This window comes from Plecotus auritus, assembly GCF_963455305.1.
Source record: "Plecotus auritus genome assembly, chromosome: 1".
Classification (NCBI taxonomy): domain Eukaryota; kingdom Metazoa; phylum Chordata; class Mammalia; order Chiroptera; family Vespertilionidae; genus Plecotus; species Plecotus auritus.
Window position 1 is genome coordinate 204,253,144 of NC_137770.1, and position 14,822 is coordinate 204,267,965.

The 14,822-nt window shown below is 39.6% G+C and overlaps 1 protein-coding gene across 1 annotated transcript in view; it reads left to right on the forward strand.

The window, feature by feature from the left end:
* The window catches only part of LOC308242038 (transmembrane protease serine 11D-like), a gene marked incomplete at both ends in the record, with an annotated part of 40,593 nt that overhangs the window by 18,487 nt on the left and 7,284 nt on the right, over positions 1–14,822 (forward strand). The window contains 4 exons of the mRNA XM_080655858.1: positions 1,201–1,358; positions 3,808–3,846; positions 6,775–6,952; positions 14,032–14,295. Of these exons, the coding sequence (XP_080511984.1) occupies positions 1,201–1,358; positions 3,808–3,846; positions 6,775–6,952; positions 14,032–14,295 (639 nt within the window). The remainder of the gene's footprint in view (positions 1–1,200; positions 1,359–3,807; positions 3,847–6,774; positions 6,953–14,031; positions 14,296–14,822) is intronic.

Here is a 14,822-nt window from a genome sequence, read left to right on the forward strand (position 1 = left end):
AACCCTACCACAAATACCTCAAATGCCCACATTGCTCAATCCTTCAAGTAATATGCAAAAGTTCTTTGAAAGAAAGAAGAATGACTCAGTTCTTTCTCAAATACTAATACCACAAGAAAATTATTTTTTCTTATTCTCTGTAGAGTCACCTAATAAGAAGCCATGGAAATAGAGCTCTAGACAGATAAATTTTGTTGAGGGTTAGAGGAGTGGGCAGAATCCATGAAACAAGTATTTTCCAAAATGCACTTCAGTGCACATTTGCCTTAGTGCCTTCTTGTGAAAGTCTCTGTACTAGCCACCAGCTCTCCAAACATGTAGAACTGAATAAGCTATCTGTATTTCCTCTCCCTTTATTCACTTTCCCCTTAGCTGAAGCTATTTCCAAACCTGAACCTATCATCTCTCCTTCACCAAATGTTACTCTTCTAGTGTTGCATACCTCTATTAATGGCAAAAGTTTAACGTAGTTGCTCAAGAAAGAAATATGAGTCATTTTTAATTTCTGTCTTTTCTTCAATCCACACTATGTGTGTATTTATATATGCACACATGTGTATATCTATCTCCTTGAGACATTTTACTTATATGTGTATTAAAAAGTTTACTAAACCTTCCTTTATCTGACTTCTTACCATCTTCATCTCTGAGCTTATTTTTTACTACTTTCCACTCTGTTCTTTACTCACCACTAGGCTTCTTTCAGTTCTTCACTCTCCTTAACTCAGACCTTTATATAAGCTATTCCCTCTGCCTGAAATACACAAACTTTTTCCCCTTTCCCTTCTGTATTAAAATATAGTGTGTTAACGGAGAATTTGAGGTACAGAAAGCCAACACATCAAGAGATGATTACCCTTGAAAAGCCAGTTTTTATTCACAGTTCCCAAGAGGAAGTGACATGACTCCTTGATAGGGTTGTTATGAAGATCAAATAAATTAATAAGTATAAAACACTGTCCTGTGTGAGCATCTATCTACATGTTTATCTTTCACTAAGGATCCCTCTCCTTTGAATTGCATATTTATATATTTTCTATTTTTTCTCTTGTTAGTCTTTTTCTTACTGATTAGTAGAAGTTCTATATTTATAGTAGGTACCAATCATTTGTCACTTTCTGAGTTGCAAATATATTCTCCCTGTCTGTGGCAGAAAATTATATAATTATCCATTTTTTTAAATATCTTTATGGTTTTCAGGAAAAAAGGCAGTGCTGTGATGGCAGATACTGTTATGAAATTTAAATTCTCTAGAAATAACAATGCAGCATCAATGAAAAGCAAAATTGAGTCTGTTTTACGTCAAATACTGAATAAGTTTGGAAACTTGGAAATAAACCCTTCGACTGCTGTATCAGGCAAGTACCTTTTTTTACCATTTTTTTTCAATATATCCCTCAATGTAACTAACCCATGTTTTAAATTAATGAGAAACTGGCCTTATTCCCCCTTGGAATTAAACTTTGTGAAAACCATATATTATAAAGCTAAGTACAATATGTAGCCCTCTAATATGAAACATTCTAAAGTTTAAATAATCATTTAGAATTCATATAGTAAATTTTATTTACTAAAAATTCTTTATTAATTTTCCCTTTCAATACTCCTTATGAGGAATGTTGTCAGGTGTTCAATTGTATGTATGTTACAGCAATGGTAAGTAGCTTCTTAAAGTCAGAGACCAATTTAATGATCCCCACTCAGAACAGAGCATGCAGCTTAAGATTTCTAGTAAATACTTGTAGAATAAAGAAGGAAATTAGGAGTTTAAGAATATCCCTATATTCTCTCTGAAAATTATCTTTCTTGAATCTATGTCTATTTTCTTCCATCCCAAATGCTACCTCTCTGGTTCAAGCCAACATCATCTCTCATTTGAACTTCTGCACCAGCCTTCATACTGCTCTCCTTATATATTTTTCTTGGCCCCTTCCAATCTATTTTCCACAAATTTATTAAGGCAATGTTTTACAATACAAATATGATCTTGCTTACAAGCCTCCCACGGCTTCCCACAACACACACACACACACACACACACACACACACACACACACACCCCTTTAAGTAGAATACCATATTTTCTGGTTTGCCCAGGACAGTCTCAGTTCATGCCAGTTGTCCCAAGAACCATGATAATTATTGCCCCCTAAGTGTCCTGGTTTGGACAGTAAAGGATATTGCCACCTCATCTAAAGAACTGCATGATTTGGTTCATACTTACCCCTCCAGCCTCGTACTATACCACTCTCATGCTCATTCTGGCCACACTTTCATTTTCCCCATCTGCCAAGCTCCTCTCTTCCTGCTTGAGGGCCTTTGCACACATTGTTCCCATTTGTTATAACACTCCCTAGATCACCCCTGAGCATCTGTCAGTTCTCATCAGAATTATTACTTTCTAATGCAAGCCTTTTCTAACTTCCATTACTCAATTACCTACCCTTGTCACAGACTCATTTACCTTCATAGCGTTTATCTCAAAGAAAACTACAAAACGATTTGTTATTTTTGTACTGTTTGTCTTCATCCTCTTCTGTAAGCTTCCTAAAGGCAAGAACCAGTCTGCCTTGTTGATCCTACTGTCCTTCTACTACTCAGTATCTAGTACAATAAATATTCTATTAATATTTGTTGCATGACTAAAAGAAAGGAATTACTTAATATATGCATAAAATTTAAGGACACTCCTCCAACTTTGTCTTATAACACGTTTAGTAAACCATGATTCCCTCACAATAAACTCAAGATTAAAGGATTTTGCTGGCTCCCACACTGGACTGCTATTTAATCTCATTGTTAACCAACAGAGAGAAAAGCAATGTGAAATCTGTTGGTAAACAATCATTGCACAAAGTTTTCTCCCCAGCCCCTCCAAGTCCTCCCAGTCCTACCCTGGACTCCCATCTCATCTGCCAGCAAGTAAAGAGTTAATCCTTGGCACAGAACAGACCTCCAAGACACTGCTCCAATTCCATGGCTGGTCATGTCCTTTCTGACTGGCTGACACTCAGACACTACAGTTTGTTTAATCCTCACAACAATCATACCTTATAATTTTATTGTTAACACTCAGAAAAGCTAGATAATTGCCCAGGGTCAGTGAGTCAACATGTAGGGGAGTTAAGATTTGAAGTCAAGTCTCTCTTGTTCAAAAGAGGAAAAGCAATGGTCAGCTCTTTTTATTTCTTGCCTCTAAAAGGATTTGTTAGCTCTTCTGACACTACACAGAAGATTTGATACCAAAGCCCTGTGAAACTTCTGGCAGCCAATAAATTTGCATAGATTGATTTTAGAGAGCATGATAACCCGTCTGAGTTTAGATTTAGATTATAGGAAATACGAAGCTGATTTCAATCAGAGAAGGATATGACCTGATATACATTTTTAGAAAAATCAGCCTGGTAAAATAGAGATGGATGCATGCAAAGTGCAAAGGAACCCAATTTGAAGGTTATTTTAAGAGTATAGGTGTCAGATGATGAAAGCATGAACTAATGTAATAGCCAAAAGGATGGAGAGAATGGGGCTAATTCAAAGAACAATTAGAAGCTAGAAGGTACAAAATGTGGAAACCAGTAAGATGTGAAAATTACAAGAAAGAAATAGTTCCAAGGCCATTTCAGATGTCTAGCCATTGGTGGAAGTGATGTCATTACTAAATGAGGAGCCTAGGAATCTGTATTTTAGCAGCTGTCCAAGTGTTTCTGATTATAGTTGTCTGAGGGCTACCCTTTAAGAAATTACAATAAAATTATATACAGTCCTTAATGTATTAATCTCGGTCTTTTTGTTTTTTGACACCAGTTCTTGATGACCAAGAAGCAGTAAATATGTTCAATGAAGGTAACTTTTAAAATTATTTTGTAAATATGATTTACCAGAATATACAGAGTAAGTGGTCAAGTCATTTGTGCCCTTTGCCAAGACAGTGTCTATTGAGGTGATATCTTTATTCTCAGTTCACTCACATTGTTGAGTGATGTTGTTGAGATAAGACACTGCTGAGTCCATTGGCGATTCGGGTTTTCCCCTCCTTGAGGAAAGAAGCGGTAGCAGTGGCATTCCTCCCAATCTGTAACAAGTGTGACCTCATGAAAACTTTCCTGGCAGCTTTGGGAAGCTTTTCCTGCCCTGGTCCTGTGGTGGCATTTCTGTAGAATTGTAAATTATGTTGGGTAACATCATTATGGCTTCTCCTAACTACCAGAATAGTGTGCTTTGTTGTGGAATTATGTTAATTATAAAGTATAAATTTTTTAAAATTATAAAATGTGTTGCCAGTTTTATGTTGATAACCTAAAGAAAAAGTCACTACTTTCCACTGACATTCTGTATACTCTCTGGCTAGGAGAGCTGAAATATAATCACTAGAAAACAGCAGTTCTCTGATGATAAAATGTAGTCAGAAAGTAGTTTAATATACCTCAATAACTGGCCTATTTCAGATACTTAAGTGATGTTATAAGATAATGCTACTCTATGAGTGTTGTTTAACTTTATTATATATTTAATGCATGCTTCTTCATTTTTGTGAAAATGAACTTAAGTAAATTTCTAGAGGATTTGGTTGGAGGTACAACCAAGGAATATATGTTCCATGTATATTCTTAATCGAAGTCCAGCCCTTTTCTATCTGAGAAGTCTGTTACAAAAAAAAAAAAAAGCCTTTGGATAGTTGTCATATTGAAGCAGTATCACTGCCTTAGAGCTGGTCCAGCAATAGAAGTTTGTGGTGTTGATTTACCTCTAATTTCTTAATAATAAACAAGAGGAAGTAAATCATGGGAATGGAAATTGAGAAGAACTGAGTGACTGGCCAACCTCAGCCCATTTCAGGTTTGGCCATTGCAGTGATCATGGGCTCTCTTAAGATTTTTATTTGTTTGTTTCATTCTTTTTTAGATTTTTTAATTTTTGTCAATTACAGTTCATATTCAATATTATTTTGTATTAGTTTCAGCTGAACATGTTTAAATAAACCTTGTTTGTATGTGTATGTTGAGAATGTTTAAGATATACTCTCAGCAACTTTCAAGGAATTACTTGAAAAGAAACTTGAAAAGGAATTACTTTAGATCCACAAAATATTCTTGAGAATGACAGGATCTTAAGCCTTCTCACCACACACACAGGAAAGAGTTAACTACTAGTATGTGAGGTGAGGGATGTGTTATCTTGATCTTCTTCGTTATTCAATAATGTACATGTATATCAACTCATCACATTGTACGCTTTAAATATACAATTACATTGATCGGTTATTTCTCAACAAAGTAAGGGGGAAATGTCGTTTCTGATTTGTTCCCTAGTGTGGGTCTGAGAGTCACTATTTCTTTTCCTTTTTCAGCTTTGAGGTATAATTAACAAATAAAATTGCAAGCTGAAATATAGTTGTCCAGTTTATATATATACTAGAGGCATGAAATTCGTGCACAGGGGTGTGTGTCCCTTAGCTCAGCCTGCACCCTCTCCAATCTGGGACCCCTCAAAGGATGTCCAACTGCCCATTTAGGAACAGGCAATCGGACATCCCTCTCACAATCCAGGACTGCTGGCTCCCAACTGCTTGCCTCCTGCCTGCCTGATTGCCCCCTAACTGTTCTCCTCTGAAGGCCTGGTTGGCCCCAACTTCCCTCCCCTGTTGGGCCGGTCACCCCTAACTTCCCTCCCTTGCCAGCCTGGTCACCCCCAACTTCCCTCCATTGCTGGGCCGATTGCCCTCAACTGCCCTCCCCTGCTGGCCTGGTCGCCCACAACTGCCCTCCCCTGCCAGCCATCTTGTGGCAGCCATCTTTGACCACATGGGGGCAGCCATCTTGTGTGAGGGTGTGAGGGTCAATTTGCATATTACCTCTTTATTATATAGGATAGTGCAAAGATTCCCCTATGTAGTTAATTAACACATCCATCACCTCATATATATACCCCTCCCCCACCTTTTTTTGTGAAACATTTAAGATCTACTCTCTTAGAAAATTTCTATTATACAATACATTATTATCAACTGTAATCACTAGGTGTTACATTCGATCCTCAGACTATATTCACCTTATAGCTAAACATCTGTACCCTTTCACTTAACTTTCCTTATCCTGCCCCCGGCCCAACCCCCAAACCCGCTCCGCCCAGTCCCCCACAGCCCCTGACGACAACTTTCTGATACCATGCAGTAGTTGTTTTTGTCTGGCTCATTGCACTTAACACAACACATTCAAGGTTCATTAATGTTGTAAATGACAGGATGTTTTTCTTTTTAAGGCTAAATATACAATTATTCCATTTTGTGTGTGTGTGTGCGCGCGCACGCGCTACATTTTCTTAATCCATTCATCCACTGACAAACACTTAGGTTGTTTCCATACAGCATCGACATTTTTAATAGCTCCCAGAGATACCCATACTGCAGGTCACAGACAATAGTCTGAGTAGTGAGGATACAGAGAAGATAGAAATTTCCTACTGAACCCAACAGTGACCTATCATAACCAACCTTAGGTCATGAGGAATTCCAGAGAACTCTGAAGCTGTTCCAGAATTTGAAGCGACACAGCAATTAAGTTCAGAAATGTCCTCTAAAATTCAGTTTAGAAGCAACAGCTGTAACATAAGTACTCTAAAAATATAGCATATTGATCATGCTTTTAGAAAGGCTAGCATGTCCTGGGAAAGAACACATAAAAGACAGAATACATAAAAGTCATAAATGATGAACTCTTGCAACATCTCCCAAAAGTAAATATTCCCAGAACACTAATGCCCTTTTCTCATTAGAATGCGGGGCCCATCCGAACCTAATATCATTGTCTGAAGAGAGAGTCGTGGGAGGCAAAAAGGCTGAGGAAGGAGACTGGCCATGGCAAGTCAGTCTACAGCTGAATGGCGTACACCACTGTGGCGGCGTCCTGATCAGTAACACATGGATCCTGACAGCAGCTCACTGCTTCAGAAGGTGAGGCCACAGCTACCTACCCATCTGGAACAACTAGGAGAGACATATACATGAGGACTCCACCCATACCCTAAGGACTGAACATGATTAGATTGAGTCAGAAATAATTCAATGCAAAAAAAAATTGAGTATTTTCTTCCTATTCATGATAGCAAAAATATTTTTCACCTCCAGCTAGTTGATTTATTCCTGTATTTCAGATCATTGTATATCATCATGGTAAATAGCAAAGATCCATATGTCAGAATGTTTAACTTAAATCTTAGTTACAAAAGTTAGGAAATTTCTCGAACCTCCACAAGCTTAGTTTCTGTTTTTTTGTTTTTGTTTTCAAATTAGGGGTAAATAAGGGCACTGTTATCTATGTCTTGGTTTTATTGACAGGATTAAATATGCTAATGCAAGCATGCTAAATGTCAGCACAATATGATTGCTGCAAAAAATTTGCACTTTATATCATGTAAGTTAATCAACAGACTGATGGCTGATCTCAAACTGCCTATGCCATTGACAGTGTTATCTATTTTAGAAGCTAATTAAACAAACACTGCCCCTTCTTCAAGGGAGCCTAAGTTCTAACACAAAAGTAATGACCAATTACATGGAGTAACATAAATAAATTAATTTAAACAATTTATAGAGAATTCTTCATTGATGTGAATACAGGTTATTGTTAACATAATTAGAGTAATAAGCTGCCAGTGGATAGTAGGACACATAAAATTATTCTACTGACATAAAGAAAAGGCTTTACTGCTCATGATAGAAGATCTTTATACTTTAGTGTGACTAAAACCTGCTAGGTTCAGACCTACCTTATCCTTAGGGTATCCTAGACACAAACATTGTGAAAGAACTAAACTCAAAAAGTCCACTTAGAAAGTGATGATGATCTGAACTCATATGTCTCTGACCATATCTATTCTCTTCTCAAATTCTTTCAATAACCCCTGTCTCAAATCCATCCTCCTTTCCACACCCTCAAAGCACTCCAATTTTAGCAATTCAGATGTATTTCTCAAAGCCTGAGAAAGCTTAAGCTCCAACCAGATTACCTTAGTCTCTGCCCCTAGGCTCTGCTTACATTTTCCCACTTCAGAGCATTTGCTCAATCTGATTATTCTCTTTAAAATGTTAATATTCCTTCCACACCTCCATGTCCATTTGAATTCTATAAAATCTTCACTAATTTAAGAAGTCCTTTACAGATTTTATGGTACTGCCTCATACTACAATGCCTGTTTCAAAGTGTTTACTAACTTAAGAGGGAGTAACATTTAAAAAGATTAGTACATGTATTCTGAATAAATGTTTTAGGAAATCCCAAATTATTCTGAAATTTTCTTATGACTATACTAGAGGCCCGGGTGCATGAAATTCGTGCATTGGGTGTCTGTCCCTCAGCCCAGCCTGCACCCTCTCCAATCTGGGACCCCTCAAGGGCTGTCCAACTGCTCATTTAGGCCCGATCCTACCGGTAGGATCGGGCCTAAATGGGCAGTTGGACATCCCTCTCACAATCCGGGACTGCTGGCTCCCAACTGCTCACCTGCCTGCCTTCCTGATTGTCCCTAACCACTTCTGCCTGCCAGCCTGATCACCCCCTAACCACTCCCCTGACAGCCTGATTGATGCCTAACTGCTCCCCTGCCAGCTTGATTGCCCCTAACTGCCCTCCCCTGCAGGCCTGGTCACTCCTAACTGCCCTCCCCTGCGGGCCTGGTCCCCCCACTGTCCTCCCCTGCAGGCCTGGTCCCCCCAACTGCTCTCCCCTGCAGGCCTGGGTCCCCCCCAACTGCCCTTCCCTGCAGGTCTGGTAGCCCCCAACTTCCATCCTCTGCCAGCCTGGTCACCACTAACTGCCCTTTCCTGCAGGCTTGATTGTCCACAACTGCCCTCCTTTGCAGGCCTGGTCCCTCCCAACTGCCCTTCCCTGCTGGCCATCTTGTGGCAGCCATCTTGTGTCCACATGGGGACAGCCATCTTTGACCACATAGGGGCAGCCATCTTGTGTATTGGAGTGATGGTCAATTTGCATATTACTCTTTTATTAGATAGAATAGAGGCCTGGTGCATGGGTGGGGGCCGGCTGGTTTGCCCTGAAGGGTGTCCTGGATCAGGGTGGGGGTTCCCTTGGGGCATAGGGCGGCCTGGGCGAGGGGCCTGTAGCGGTTTGCAGGCTGGTCACGCCCCCCCAGCGACCCAAGAGGAGGCCCTGGGATCTGGGATTTATTTATCTTCTATAATTGAAACTTTGTAGCCTTGAGCGGAGCCTAGGGCTGGCCAGGGCAGGCCAGGAAGTTTGGCTTCCTCCATCGCTGGGGAAACCCAAGCCTCCTGCTCACTCTGTGGCCCCAGCCATCTTGGTTGGGTTAATTTGCATACTCACTCCTGATTGGCTGCTGGGCATGGCTTGTGGGTGTAGCGGAGTGATGGTTAATTTGCATGTTTCTCTTTTATTAGTGTAGATTATGACTCAATATATTTTTTACACAGTGAATACATTTGAAATTTCTGATAGCAGAACTTTCTGATATCAGGAGTAACCAAATTTCTGATTTAGATCAGCACATTTATTGCTATATACCAAAAAATACAAGCAACAAAATTAACAAAAACAATTCAGTCTGCATTGCCACCTTAAAGGAATGGCACTAATTGATTTTGATCACCCTTGAGTTTAGGAACCAGAAATGCAAATACCTGGACTTAGCAGCAAGCACTTAGAGTAATTAAGAATGCAATAGAAAGAGTGCAGGATTCTAAGCTGTATTCAGATCCAACCACCAAAAGCTAAGTAAATGCCACAGTTATAAATTGAAACCACAATTATAATGAAAGCCACAGTTATAAATACCACCAATGGTAACCAAAGAAAACCATGATTTTAGAGGCTTGGAACATTTGGGGAAGTTTGTCTCCCCAAATCCTTCCATTCACTACTCTGATTTATCCCTGAGAGCTGGCAAACTACATGCACCTTGTATTGGCATCTCCCTGTAGACCTGATTGTCACTGAGAACCCATCAATGAGGATTTGTTTGGGCAGGACCAATCTTCTATCAAGGGACATAGAAGTGATGAGGCATTCAGAGAAAGGAGTCTTGAATTGGTATCTCCTCTATGAAGATTTCCCTGATGCTCCTTTCCTTCTCCTACCTTCTTCTCACAAAAATATGCTTATTAACCTTTAACAGTAGTCCCTATGATTTATGATTATCTCTGTTAGGCTCCTCATCCATTAGTGTGTAGAGCTTCTCAGTAACACATGGATCCTGACAACAGCTCACTGCTTCAGAAGGTGAGGCCACAGCTACTTACCCATCTGGAACAACTAGGAGAGACATATATATGAGGACTTCACCCATAATTATGTATATTCTTATTCCCAGAGAGTCATACTATTCATTATACAAAGTAGGTACTTAGTAATGGCTTGCTGAATTATAATTAATGAAAAGAATAGTTACCTTCATTGAGTATTTACTTTGTGCCAAGCACTATGCTTGACATAGTTTACTTGTCTGAATTAATGCTTAAAATTGTGTGATAGGAAATCATCTATCACATTTTATGCATTAAATAAACTGAGAATTAAAGAGTTTAGGCAACTTGCCCTAAATAATATTGCTAATATGTGGCATAGCCAAGATTCAAATCTAAATCTTACTGATTCTCAAACCATGATCTTATTCATTTGCTGGGAAAACACACACACACACACACACACACACACACACACACACACGAAGAAAGGGAGACAGGCATGCAAGGAGGCAAAAAGGGAAGAAAGACACAAAGAATATATTTTAGAATGTTCACTGAAAGACCCCGATCAAATGAAGTTCAATGTAAAATAATCATCATGTATTTGCTTATTGTCAAATATTTTTTCTTTAGAATTTTTAACTAGTATTTACTTTATACAAGCTACTTTGACTTATTAAAGCATTTCCTGGATATATAATTTTTATTTTCTATATGAATTCCACTGTCTATATCTAAACTCCACAAAACTATTAAATTATTATTTGGTTACATTTTTAAAATATATTTTTATTTATTTTTAGAGAGAGAGGGAGAGAGAGAGAAACACCAATGTGAGAGAGAAACATTGATCGGTTGCCTTCCAACCCATTGTTTTCCATACGTGCCCAACCTGGGACCAAAGCTGCAACCCAGGTATGTGCTCTGGCTGGGAATAGAACCGCCAACCTTTCGTTGCACAGAATGGTGCCCTGCCAACTGAGCCATTCCAGCCAGATTACATTTTGTTTTTATTCAACTTTAGGAGCATGTTGAGTTAACCCTACAATTCACAGATCCTTATTTTCATCAGTCTGTACAAGATCTTTCTCTCATTTTATTTTTCTCCTTTTATATGTGGATCCTACTTCCACTGCCCCCATAGGCCTCACACTAATATTTTACATATGTCTTCAAATATACAATTACCTACAAAATTTATAGGGTGTGTTCGTGTGTGTGTGTGTGCCCTTCATTTATATAAGTAGCATTTTGCTCATATTATTCCTTAGTTTTGGGGCTCAATCCTGGGAATTTTAATCTGGTCCACCATAGACTCCACCATATACCTTTATTCAAGTAGATTGCTCCAATTTCACACCGACACACACACACACAAACACACACATCTTCATTTTTGCCTCTCTACAAACCTTCAAGAATTTTTCTGAAATTTGTACCCAGAGGTATATATGCAGTCTGCCAAACACACTAAAATGCTTTACAGAAGTTTACATCTTTACCAGCAATGCAAAAGAGTTTGAACTTCTCTTCACCAACCCATTATTCTCTTCTTAAACTGTTGTCACCCTTATGAATATACATTAGATGTTCATCCTATCTAATAAAAGAGTAATATGCAAATTGACCGTACCTCTGCTACACCCACAAGCCATGCCTGCCAGCCAATCAGGAGGGAGTATGCAAATTAACCCAACCAAGATGGCTGGGCCACGGAGAGAGCAGGAGGCTTGGGTTTCCCCGGCAAGGAAGTAAGCCAAGCTTTCTGCACACCCTGGCTGGCCCTGAACTCCACTCAAGGCTACAAAGTTTCAATTATAGAAGATAAATAAATCCCAACAAAAATGGCAGCAGCCACAGAGCTGGAGAGAGCAGGAGGCTTGAGTTGCTCCCGGCGATGGAAGAAGCCAAGCTTCTGCAGCCCTGGCCTGCCTTGACCTCCACTCAAGGCTACAAAGTTTCAATTATAGAAGATAAATAAATCCCAACAAAAATGACTGCGGCCATGGAGCAAGCAGGAGGTTCGGCTCCGCTCAAGGCTACAAAGTTTCAATTATAGAAGATAAATAAATCCCAGATCCCAGGGCCTCTGGTTGGGTCTCCGGGGGGCGTGGCTGGTCTGCAAACCACCACAGGCCCCTTGCCTAGGCTGCCCCAGGCCCCAAGGGAACCCCCACCTTGATCCAGGAGACCCTTCAGGGCAAACCAGCCAGCCCCACCCATGCACCAGGCCTCTATCCTATCTAATAAAAGAGTAATATGCAAATTGACCATCACTCCAACACACAAGATGGCTGCCCCTATGTGGTCAAAGATGGCTGCCCCCATGTGGACACAAGATGGCCACCACAAGATGGCCAGCAAGGGACGGCAGTTGGGAGGGACCAGGTCTGCAAGGAAGTGCAGTTGTGGGTGATCAGGCCAGCAGGGGAGGGCAGTTGGGAGGGACCAGGCCTGCAAGGGAGGGCAGTTGAGGGCGATCAAGCAGGGGAGGGCAGTTGGGGGGGGGGACCCAGGCCTGCAGAGGAGGGCTGTTAGGGGTGACTATGCTGGCAGAGGAGGGAAGTTGGGGGCAAACAGGCTGGCAGGGGAGCAGTTAGGCATCAATCAGGCTGTCAGGGGAGTGGTTAGGGGGTGATCAGGCTGGCAGACAGAAGTGGTTAGGGGCAATCAGGAAGGCAGGCAGGCAATTGGTTGGGAGCCAGCAGTCCTGGATTGTGAGAGGGATGTCCTACCGGTAGGATCGGGCCTAAACGGGCAGTCGGACATCCCTCAATGGGGTCCCAGATTGGAAAGGGTGCAGGCTGGGCTGAGGGACACACACCCCCGTGCATGAATTTCATGCACTGGGCCTCTAGTTATTGTTATATTTTCCATTTCTCAGCTTACTAGTGGGTTAGAGTTCTTTTACATATCTACTAGCTGTTTGACCTTCACCTTCCATTAACTGCCTATTCATATACTTTGCCCATTTTATAACAGTTTTTCTGCACATTTACATTGGTTTACAGGTTTCTTTCTATATATTCTACAAATGTTTTAGATATTAAACACTGCAGGTATTTTTTTATGGTTTCTCATCCATCTAGTAAACTTGCCAATAGTATACTTAATTTGATTCCATGAAATTCATCCATTATTAACCTATGGTTTGTGTTTTGGGAGTTTCACTAAGAAATCCAAATTTCTAGGTCACAAAGATAATGCCTTAGATTTTTTTATATTAGTAAGTGGTTTCACCCCCCCCCCACTTCTCTCTCTCTCCACACACACACTTACACACACACACACACACACACACACAACACACACACACACATTGTACACATGTGCACAGAAGTCTTCAACAAGCCTCACAGTACAGAAAAATCATTCATCAACTATTAAGATATGAGCCCCTATTCATAACTACTATTTAAATAGAGCTTTTGGCTAAAGGCAAGGCAAGGAAAAAATAAAGATGGAAGAAATGAGTTAAAACTAAAGTGGAGATTCCTTCAGACTTCTTAGTTGTTTGGATAGTAGGATGGAGAAAAGAGAAACATCAATGAAGGCATATCAAAGTATCAGAATATCCTTACCAAGATTTCACCAACCTAAGATATATTTTCTAAAATCTTTCTATGTTTCTTTATTGTGTCAGTGAAGAGTTAAACTCAACTGCTAGCTATGTAATACATAAATATATAGCAAAGAGAGGTTGACCAAACAGTTTCTAGATGGTGGGGGGGGGGGTGAAAAACACAAAATCCAAATATTTAAAATGTTTTCATATTCCCTTTTCAAATCCATGATTTCTTTCTTTTTTTTAGCTACTCTGATCCTCGTAGATGGACTGCCACCTTTGGTATTTCCACAGCATTTCCTGTAGTGAGAAAAGCAGTAAATACTATTTTGAGCCATAACAATTATAACTCTGTAACTCATGAAAATGATATTGCAGTTGTAAAACTTGTAGAAGGTGTCACCTTTACCAAAAATATCCATAGGGTATGTCTCCCAGAGGCTACCCAGAATATTTTACCTGGTTCCACTGCTTACATAACAGGATGGGGATCACGATCATATGACAGTAAGTATCTCAGGAAAAATAAAAAAATAAAAAATCTCCTGGTACTTGCTATTATATAATCTTTTTAAATTAGGTAGATTCTACAAACATAACCATACTATATTCTGGTCAGTCTAAACTGTAGTTATTCCTGAGTTCCCTCAGCAAAGCAAAACAATGCCCATATCTACTATGGAGAATTCCCAAATGCACAGGAAAATGTAAAATAAGGTGATAAAGAAACATGAGTTCTTCATAGAAAAATACAAGATAAAGTGATTAAAATGCATTAATTTTTCAATGATGCAGATAATCCAAGTTACTCAAATGCCTCCCTTATAAGAAGAAAAATAAAATAACATTTTTAAAAAAGAGAATTTGGCTAGATATTATCTAAGGGTTTTAACACCCTTTAAGGTATTAATAGCCATTTAAGGTATTCTGGAATGAAATAAATCCTGACTCAAACAAGACACTCTATGTTTACATAAACATTGCTCAGATTTATTTAGTGAATGAATTAAATGGAAATAAATATGAGGGCAATATGAG